Source organism: Bison bison, unplaced genomic scaffold (genome assembly GCF_000754665.1).
Source record: "Bison bison bison isolate TAMUID 2011002044 unplaced genomic scaffold, Bison_UMD1.0 scf7180017864485, whole genome shotgun sequence".
Taxonomy (NCBI): Eukaryota; Metazoa; Chordata; class Mammalia; order Artiodactyla; family Bovidae; genus Bison; species Bison bison.
The window spans coordinates 191,323-202,542 of NW_011495045.1; the positions used below are offsets into that span (position 1 = coordinate 191,323).

The 11,220-nt window shown below is 38.3% G+C and overlaps 1 protein-coding gene across 1 annotated transcript in view; it reads left to right on the top strand.

Moving 5' to 3' along the window:
• Nucleotides 1–11,220, top strand: part of GUCY1A2 (guanylate cyclase 1, soluble, alpha 2) — a gene marked incomplete at its 5' end in the record, with an annotated part of 203,267 nt that overhangs the window by 131,676 nt on the left and 60,371 nt on the right. Inside the window, one exon of the mRNA XM_010862921.1 lies at nt 3,992–4,146. Within this exon, the coding sequence (XP_010861223.1) occupies nt 3,992–4,146 (155 nt within the window). The remainder of the gene's footprint in view (nt 1–3,991; nt 4,147–11,220) is intronic.

An 11,220-nucleotide genomic window follows, 5' to 3' on the forward strand; every position in this document is an offset into this window, starting at 1 on the left:
GTAGCCTTTCCCTTCTCCAGGGGATCTTCCCAACCCAGGGATCGAACCCAGGTCTCCTACATTGCAGGCGGATTCTTTACCAGCTGAGCCACAGGGGAAGTCCTAGCTCTACTGAAAAGATGCCAGTAGTAGTTCTCCATCCCAGTTGTGGGGAAAAAAAAAAAAAAAACCTCCCCAGACATTGTCAAATGTCTACTGAGGGGCACAGATGGCCCCAGTTGACAACTACTGGTTTAGTGCAAAGAAATCCTCTTTAACTAGGGTATACTGACTAGATGGATGCAAATGTTACTGATGGTTAACCAATTGAAGTTTAATCTTGCCAAAATGAATCTAAATCCCTCACTGCCAGTTAAAAGTAGCTCTCTCCTTTGCCTACCTGCTACATGCTTTTGGAAGATTCTGAATGTGGCAATCAGTGATTTCTTTATAACATAACAATTACTAGGAAATCTCAAAAAGTTGTTTAGAAAAGTAAAAATAAAATAATGAATAGAGTCTTATGATTAAGCTTGTAAGTTCTTAACGGTATCTCCTTACATCCAAGAGTAAATAATTTTCTGAGTCCTGTTCCATTATAAATAGTGACAGAAACAGTGAATCTGAGCAATTTTTGTGTTTGTTGATATTCTTGTGCATATTTTATAGTAGTCTTCTAAGAGATAAGGGTTTTTCAAAATTACCATTTCTCCAGCAACCTTTCTCAAGAATACTGGGGGTTTTGTCTTCAGTATTTTTTTGGTTATAATAATTATCATTATGATAATTTGGTTTTAAAACAAGAAACAGCTTCAGATCTTTTGAAATGAGGCAGAGGTGAAACCATATAACCCTTCCATATAGTTTATCTGAGGTATAGAGTCTTCTTCTGAGACTAAAAACACAGAATATAGAGGCTGTACAATGTGTCTACTTGATAATTTCTGCTGTCTTTCCACTTAAAAAGATCACAGGTCCAACCTGACATCTTTATTTGTCAACATTTGATTATCAATAACTTAACAATATTTAAGGTCTGGATGTTTTTAGGCAGTCCTAAAATTAATTTAATATAATAAACCCTCTGAAAGCAAATAGAAGCCCAAAGATATATAATAATATTTTGTCAAAATGCCTTGCTAATATTAGAAAACAGTGCTTTATGCTTGTTTATAAGGAATATTGCTGCTAAGTCGCGTCAGTCATGTCTGACTCTGTGCGACCCCATAGACGGCAGCCCAACAGGCTCCTCTGTCCCTGGGATTCTCCAGGCAAGAACACTGGAGTAGGTTGCCATTTCCTTCTCCAATCATGAAAGTGAAAGGTGAAAGTGAATTCGCTCAGTCGTGTCCAACTCTTAGCGACCCCACGGACTGCAGCTCACCAGGCTTCTCTATCCATGGGATTTTCCAGGCGAGAGTACTGGAGTGGGGTGCCATTGCCTTCTCCGATAAGGAATACTACCATTCATTATATAACTGAGCAGGACCCTATGGGGTTTTCCTGGGACAGGCCTTCCCACATGTCCTCTCTGAGGTACCTAGATAATAATGTTTGATGTGCATTTCCTGGGTTTCACAATTATGAATCCCTGCCCCTCACCAAATGGAAGCTGTTAACTACTTCATGATCATGAACACATAGCCCTGTGCCTCCTAGTGCCTGATAATGTTAACTGTTGTGACCCCACCCTGTTACCTCACCATCAGCCAGAGAACTCTGCATGAACTGATCACATACACATACCTGGCAACCCCCCTCCTTCACCTGACTTTTAAAAATGCTTTGCTGAAACATTTTGTGGACCTTGAAATTTTTTTGGAGCATGAGCTACCTGTCTCCTTGCATCACTCAGCAACAAAACTTTCTCTGCTTCAAACTCCAGCATTTTGGTTTGTTTAGCCTCACTTTGTGTCAGGCATAGGAGCTTATGCTAACAATTGCCTTTTTTAACTTTTAAATCCAAATAGACAATCTCTCATGAGTAACAGGCTAAATTTTTAAGGTAACTTGCATTCCTAAAATAATATATGTCTCATCTCTGCTTCCACCAAATGTGGAAAAACAGGGGCTGCATTTATACTCCCACCATCAACAATTAAAAATAAGGACAAAATGTACAAAAGAACAGTTTCATGATGTTGGACATGAGGCAGTGGAAGGCAGTGATGCCTGAGAGTCGAGAGAACAAGAGGAAACATATGATTTCCCTGGCATATTTTGGGGGGTATGTTCAAGTTGTTTAGGGAAAGACAAATCAGGAGGAACTCAACAAACTCCCCAAGTTGGAGAGTTGAAGCTGAGAGTCTATGAAGACCAAGAAAGCTAGAATTCATGGACAGAGTACCACTAAGAGAGTTGCACAGAGGCTACCAGAGATCTTCCAATGGGCCTCCTATATGTTCCTTAAATTACCGATAATTGTTTGTATGTGACAAAACTACCTTAGCCCAGTGGGGAAAAAACACCTGAAAAGATTAAGAAAAAAATTCCCAGAATTCACACAGGACTTGGAAAAAATGACTAATCCCACCAGGAAGACTGAAAAACCTCATAAATCATATGCATTTGGTATAATACTCAGAAGGTTCTCCCCTCAGTAGTGGGAAATAGTCCAACATGAAACACAGCTCATGACTTGCCTAACAAATTTTAAAAAGCAAGACTTGGAAGAAAAAAGAAAAACTGTTTCCAAGTACCTTGACCCCATCCAAGGACAAAGTTCAAATATATATATAAGAATATAAAAATAACCAGCATTCAACAAAGTCAATTCATGTTATCTAACCAAAAATTACTAGGCATAAAAGCTGAAAAATATAACCCATAATAATGAGAAAAATTTGTCAATCAAAATTGACACAGAACTGGAGCCTATGGTAGAATTAGTAGGCAAAATTATTAAAACAGTTATTTTACTAGTATTCTGTATGTTCAAAAATTAATTTGATACCTGAAAGATTTTTCTAAATGTTCAAATTGAATGTTGAGAAATGAAAATCTCAATATCTAAAAAGAAAAATGCACTGGATGTGATTAGCAAAAGATAAGGTTTTACAAAGAGAAGATTAGTAAATTTAGAAATAGAAATCTAAAGTAGAGATGAAAATATTTTAAATGAACAGATAAAAAGAAATATAAACATTTAATTTACAATTATGTTTAATGCTATGAAGGAAAAAGGGAGGTTTTATGTGAGAATAACTGGAGGGAGAACATTTAGAGCATATTAGGTACAAATAAACCTGATTTAACATAAAACACAATTGGATTCATGTAGAAAATTAAATGTAGTGTTTTTTCTTATAATAAACCATTCATTGATTTTTTTCCCACAACATCTGTGTTCACTGATAGTATAATAGTCCAGATATGGCTGATAAAAATAACTAAGACCCCCAGTTCCTGACTTTGAGAAGCTAGGAGTCTAATAGTTCAGCAGTACCTAGACAGTGTATTAAAAAGCAGAGACATCATTTTGCCGACAAAGGTCTGCATAGTCAAAGCTATGGTTTTTCCATTAGTCACGTGTGGCTGTGAGAGTTGGACCATAAAGAAGACTGAGCACCAAAGAATTGATGCTTTCAAGTTGCAGCACTTGTGAGCACTCTTGAGAGTCCCTTGGACAGGAAGGAGATCAAACAAGTCAATCTCAAAAGAAATCAACCCTTTCAGATTCATTGGAAGGACTGATGCTGAAGCTGAAGTTCCAGTACTTTGGTCACCTGATGCAAAGGGCCAACTCACTGGAAACGACCCTGATTCTGGGAAAGATTAAGGGGAAGGAGTGGGTGAAATGGTTGGATGGCACCACTGACTCAGTGGACATGAGTTTGACCAAACTCTGGGAGATGTTGAAGGACAGGGAAGACTGGCATGCTGCAGTCCATGGGGTCACAAAGAGTTGGACATGACCTAGCAGCTGAACAACAGTAACAACCTCTCATTAAAATAATTGCATACCAAATGAAAACATAAGCATACCCTTTTTCTTTTTCCTTTTCTTTTTTAGATGAGGATAGGCATTCACTCAGGCTCTGTGCTGGCTGGAGTTGTTGGGGTAAGAATGCCACGATATTGCCTGTTTGGAAATAATGTCACTCTGGCAAGCAAATTCGAATCAGGAAGTCACCCTCGACGCATCAATGTCAGCCCAACCACTTACCAGTAAGTGTTCTTTGCCATTGCCTAATGCTAATAGCCTGTCACTTGTGACACTCTATTTTTTCTTGATCCTGTTATTCTCTAATAATGAGTAGATCCATCCAGTCTGAAAGATAGCAATTACGACACAAAATTTAAATTGCACCCTAAGAAAGGACACAGAAAACTTGACTTGATTGAGAGGTAAGTCAGGTTTGTCATTTCCCACAGTCTCTGTCCTTCTTAGGTATTCCTGTTTAAAATACAGGAGAGAAAATATTAAGAGTCTGCATCACACTGGAAATTCTAATACTTTCAAAATGTTCCTCAATGTTTATAAAAGTCATTTGACTTTGGATATAAAGATATTTGTCTCTTTTATTTTTCTGGATAGTGAATATAAATAGGGACTCTAAATATATACTGGGTACAGAGTAAAACTTCAAACTTTATCTATCTTAAAGGTCATATCTGACAACTCTACACATTTTGACAGCTGAAATAAACTTTATTTTGTGCCTGGTAGATGTCATCTCACCCACTAGATATTAAGCTCCATATGGGCAGAGACCAAGTCTGTTCACCACTATATCTCCAAAACTTAAAAAAAATTTTAGCACATAATGAGCCCTCTATAAATATTTATCAAATTAGTGAACAAATGCATTGGTAAGATAAACGTCTCTATACTAAGAAAGCAGTATGAATATCTCCTGATTGGTTTTGGCTAAATGTTAGGTAATGTGTGTGTGTGTCTGTGTGTTTAAGTCACTCAGTCGTGTCTGACTCTTTGCGACCTCATGGACTATACAGTGCATGGTGCATGGAATTCTCCAGGCCAGAATACTGGAGTGGGTAGCCTTTCCCTTCTCCGGGGGATCTTCCCAACCCTGGGATCAAACCCAGGTCTGCCACATTGTAGGCGGATTCTTTACTAGCTGAGCTACAAGGGAAGACCAATGTTAAGTAAGCTTTGGTGTAAAAACTGTTTCACTAATTCCATGATTTAAATGACTCAGATATCACGTTCTTAAAACTGTAAAGTAGAAATAGTGCCAAAGATATTTTTTATTAACATGGCTACCACGTTTACTCAGGTTAACAACAACAGCAAAAATCCCAGGAGCAGAAAGCTTAAATATATATATAATAAATGTTGGTTTATAATAAGAAACAAAATGGTGGTATTTTGAAATTTTTGATACCACATCTATATAAAAGGAAATTAAGTTTTTTTAGATGAAAGATAAATATTTCCTGATTCCTGAGGAGCACATGACAAAGGGAAGAAATTACAAATATAAAAGCAAGAAAATGTTTCCTAAGAACTACATGTCAAAAAAAAAAAAAAAAAGAACTACATGTCATTTTAGGGTATTTATGTAAGGGTATTGCCTCTTTTCAGTTTCTCCCAATTTTTCTGACACAATTTGGGGCATAATATAGATGATGTCACAAAGATTTCCATATTAAACCTCTTCAAAAGCTTCAGCACTGATCTGAAGCTTCTCTAGATCTGTGTACTTTGGGCTCTAGACCACAGGGTAAGGAAAATTCCTGAAGATCAACCCCCAAACATATATCCTTTTACCATGGTTATGATTTTTCCCATCATGGAGCTAATATTTATGTTTCCTGTTTGTATAAGTCAGTGTAGATTTACAGAAACTCCATTATTGAAAAACTGATGTGTAAAGAATGGATCAACCATGCAAGGAGCTCATACTTTAAGCTTAACTGTCATTGCTCTAGCTGGCTTTATTTACATGTAACTAATAAAGGAAACCCTACAAGTCACACAGAGTGTGAGCATTTTGGTGCTGTCTTTAAATTTTCATAATCTTTATCACATTGATGGAAGTTTGTAATGATACTTGGTGATCTATAATGTCTAAAAAATTGAATCATTTCAAATATAGTAAGCATTGAAACCTTTTGTTCTATTATGATATGCCCCACCTCCAACAACTTCCCCCTGATAAAAACATAAATGGGGCATAGATCAATACGTTGAGCTGCCATCTGTGTAGACTATAAAAGATACTGTCTCCTGCTGGTCCCAAATCTTGTAATTTCTACTAATACTTTATTTAATATTCCAAGCACTATGATAGGCACTAATGTTACAACAATAAACAGCATAAATATGATCTCCATCTTCATGGAGGAGACCACAAATCAAAAGGTAGATGTATGAAAGTAAACACTTTATTACAATAGACTAGTACTGAGGTCAAGAAACCCTGAACACAGAATTAGAGGAGGAGTAGACTAAAATAAGGATGAAGAAAGAGATAGACTGAAATCAGACCAACTGAAGCTATAATACATGTTAAGAAGTTTCAGTTTAACCCTAAGAGCAAAGAAAGACATTGAAGAGTTATAAGCATAGGTGTGACTTGGCCAGATTTGTACTTTAAAAAGATTTCCAAGGTTGTGAAAAAGAGAACAGATTAGGAAGGGCACCAATCCAGTGATTGAAAGGAAGTAGTCATTCCCATTTCCTTGATGGAAATGTGGCTAATTACTGAGATCCTAGAATCCAAACTATTTGATGTTTCAACTTGTCTTCCCATGTTTTAGAAGAGCAGTTGGACCAGTGACTGTTAACATCCATTTTTATCTGCATGCTGCGTGCTAAGTCACTTCAGTCGTGTCTGACTCTTTGCAACCCTATGGACTGTAACCTGCCAGGCTTCTCTGTCCATGGGATTCTCCAGGCAAAAGATTGGAGTGGGTTGTCATGCCCTTCTCCAGGGGATCTTCCCCACCCAGGGATCAAACCCGTGTCTTTTATGTCTCCTGCATTGGAAGATGGGTTCTTTACCACTAGGGCCACCTGAGAAGCCCATTTTCATCTGAAAGTGAAAGTCGCTCAGGCATGTCCAACTCTTTGTGACCCCATGGACTATACAGTCCATGGAATTCTCCAGGCCAGAATACTGGAGTGGGTAGACTTTCCCTTCTCAGGGGATCTTCCCAACCCAAGGATTGAACCCTGGTCTCCCGCATTGCAGGCAGATTCTTTACCAGTTGAGCCTCAAGGGAAGCCCAAGAATGCTGGAGTGGGTAGCCTATCCCTTCAGCGGATCTTCCCAACCTAGGAATCAAGCAGGGTCTCCTGCATTGCAGGCAGATTCTTTACTAACTGAACTATCAGGGAAGCCTTTATCCCCCCTTGGAAACCATCAAAAACAATTTACTTTGGTTCTTGATAAGTTTCTAGAACACTAAATATAGGTATATGATCTCAGTTGACTGGGTTTTCAGATTATGGATGTATTTGTGACTAATACAGAAAGCACATTTGTGCTTTCTTTTGGTTTTATACGTACCAATTACACTTCAGCTATGTACAATTGTTCTATTTCACATAGTATAGGTGACTTATGAATCCACAGGTATAGAGTATACTTCCCTTTCCATTTTACTCACAGTGAAATGCCTGATGGACTTTTCAGGGACATTCCCTATGAGGAAATATAAACATAAAACTGAAGTTAAAGCAAATAGGAATTTGTGAAATAAAACTAAGTATTAAGCTCCTAAGAGCTGGAAATTTCCAATTGTACTTCCTGAATTAAATGCTGTAAAGTGTCCAATATTGGCTGGTTATTTTGAAATTTTCAGACAAGTTTTTTAAAAAAAGTTTTTAACATTTTAATTTTATTGGAGTATACTTGGTTTACAGTGTTGTGCTAGTTTCAGATGTACAGCAAAGTGATTCAGCTATATGTATAAATATATTCATCCTTTTTTAGATTCTTTCTCATATAGGTTATCACAGAATATTTGATAGTTTCCTGTGTCTTGCTGGTTATGAGTTTCCTATGTCTTGTTGGTTATCTATCTTATATATAGTATAGTGTATGTGTTCATCCCAAGTTCCTGATTTGTTCCCCCATGCCCCACGTTTCCATTTGATAACTGTAAGTTTGTTTTCAATATCATTAAGCCTGCTTCCATTCTGTAAATAAGTTTATTTGTATCTTTTTAAAAACTAGATTCCATATGTAAGTATACCTTATGTACCACCTCTTTATTCATTCCTCTGTTGATGAACATTTTGCTTACTTCAATGACATGGCTATTTGTAAATACTGCTGCAGTGAACATTGGGGTGCATGTGTGCTTTTGGATTATGGTTTTCTATGGATATTTGCCCAAAAGTGAGATTGCTAGGTCATATGGTAGTTATATTTTTAGCCTTTTGAGGAACCTCCATACTGTTCTCCATAGTGGTTGTACCAATTTACATTCTCACCAACAGTATAGAAGGGTTCCCTTTTCTCCATACCCTCTCCAGCATTATTTGTATATTTTTTTGACAAATTCTTTTAATTGGAGTATAGTTGCTTTACAATACTGTGTTAGTTTCTGCTGTACAACAAAGTGAATCAGATCAGCTATAGGTATATATATCCCCTCCTTCTTGGACCTCCTGTCCACTTCTTCCCCAACCCACCCATCTAGGTCATCACAGAGCACCAAGCTAAGCAACTTGTGCTACAGAGCAGGTTCCCACTAGCTCTCTATTTTACACATGGTAAAGTGTATGTGTCTCTTTTAATCTCCCAATTGATCTCACCATCACCTTCTCCACCTATATCCACATGTCTGTTTTCAACATCTGCATCTCTAATCCTGCCCTGCAAATAGGTTCATCTATACTAGTTTTCTAAGGGATTCCTGCACACAGTAGTAGACATAATGGTCATCTGAGTTAAATTCACCCATTCCAGTCCATTTTAGTTCGCTGATTCCTAGTATGTCAACGTTCACTCTTGCCATCTCTTGTTTGACCACTTCCAATTTGCCTTGATTCATGGACCAAGATAATCACCATGGTGTGATCACTCACCTAGAGCCAGACATCCTGGAATGTGAAGTCAAGTGGGCCTTATGAAGCATCACTATGGACAAAGCTAGCAGAGGTGATGGAATTCCAGGTGAGCTATTTCAAATCCTAAAAGATGATGCTGTGAAAGTGCTGCCCTCAATATGCCAACAAATTTGAAAAACTCAGCAGTGGTCACAGGACTGGAAAAGGTCAGTTTTCATTCCAATCCCAAAGAAAGGCAATACCAAAGAATGCTCAAACTACTGGACAATTGCACTCATCTCACACGCTAGTAAAGTAATGCTCAAAAGTCTCCAAGCCAGGCTTCAGCAATATGTGAACAGTGAACTTCCTGATGTTCAAGCTGGTTTTACAAAAGGCAGAGGAACCAGAAATCAAATTGCCAACATTCGCTGGATCATCGAAAAAGCAAGAGAGTTCCAGAAAAACATCTATTTCTGCTTTATTGACTATGCCAAAGCCTTTGACTGTGTGGATCACAATAAACTGTGGAAAATTCTGAAAGAGATGGGAATACCAGATCACCTGACCCGCCTCTTGAGAAACCTATATGCAAGTCAGGAAGCAACAGTTAGAACCAGACATGGAGCAACAGACTGGTTCCAAATAGGAAAAGGAGTACGTCAAGGCTGTATATTCTCACCCTGCTATTTAACTTATATGCAGAGTACATCATGAGAAATGCTGGGCTGGATGAAGCACAAGCTGGAATCAAGATTGCCGGGAGAATTATCAATAACCTCAGATATGCAGATGACACCACCCTTATGGCAGAAAGTGAAGAGGAACTAAAAAGCCTCTTGATGAAGGGGAAAGAGGAGAGTGAAAAAGTTGGCTTAAAGCTCAACACTCAGAAAACGAAGATCATGGCATCTGTTCCCATCACTTCATGGGAAATAGATGGGGAAACAGTGGAAACAGTGTCAGACTTTATTTTGGGGGGCTCGAAAATCACTGCAGATGATGATTGCAGCCATGAAATTAAAAGACACTTACTTCTTGGAAGAAAAGTTATGACCAACCTAGACAGCATATTTAAAAGCAGAGACATTATTTTGCCAACAAAGGTCCATCTACTCAAGCCTATGGTTTTTCCAGTGGTCATGTATGGATGTGAGAGTTGGACTGTGAAGAAGGCTTTGCACCGAAAAATTGATGCTTTTGAAGTGTGGTGTTGGAGAAGACTCTTGAGAGTCCCTTGGACTGCAAGGAGATGCAACCAGTCCATTCTGAAGGAGATTAGCCCTGGGATTTCTTTGGAAGGAATGATGCTAAAGCTGAAACTCCAGTACTTTGGCCACCTCATGCGAAGAGTTGACTCATTGGAAAAGACTCTGATGCTGGGAGTGATTGGGGGCAGGAGGAGAAGGGGATGACAGAGGATGAGATGGCTGGATGGCATCACTAACTTGATGGACGTGAGTCTGAGTGAACTCTGGGAGTTGGTGATGGACAGGGAGGCCTGGCATGCTGCGATTCATGGGGTCACAAAGAGTTGGACAAGAGTGAGCAACTGAACTGAACTGAACTGATACTAGTTTTCTAGATTCCAAATATATGCATTAATGTATGATATTTTTTTCTCTCTCTTTGCCTTGTTTCTTCTGTATGACAGTCTCTAGGTATAGCCACATCTCTGAAAATGGCACTATTTTGCTCCTTTAAATGGCTAAGTAATATTCCATTGTGTATGTGTAACAAATCTTCTTCATCCAATCTTCTGTTGATGGCCATTTAGGCTGCCACCATGTCCTGCCTATTATAAATAGTGCTGCAATGAATATTGTTATACATGTGTCTTTTTGCATTGTGGTTTTATCAGAATATATAACCAAGAATGGATTTCTGGGTTATATGGGACTTTTATTTTTATTTTTATTATTTTTTTAATTTATTTTATTTTATTTTTTAACTTCACAGTATTGTATTGGTTTTGCCATATATCAACATGAATCCACCACAGGTATACCTGTGTTCCCCATCTTGAACCCTCCTCCCTTCTCCCTCCCCATACCATCCTTCTGGGTCACCCAGTGCACCAACCCCAAGCATCCAGTATCCTGCATCGAACCTGGACTGGTGACTCGTTTCATATATGATATTATACATGTTTCTAAGCCACTCTCCCAAATCATCCCACCCTCTCCCTCTCCCACAGAGTCCAAAAGACTGTTCTATACATCTGTGTCTCTTTTGCTGTCTTGCATACAGGGTTATTGTTACCATCTTTCTAAATT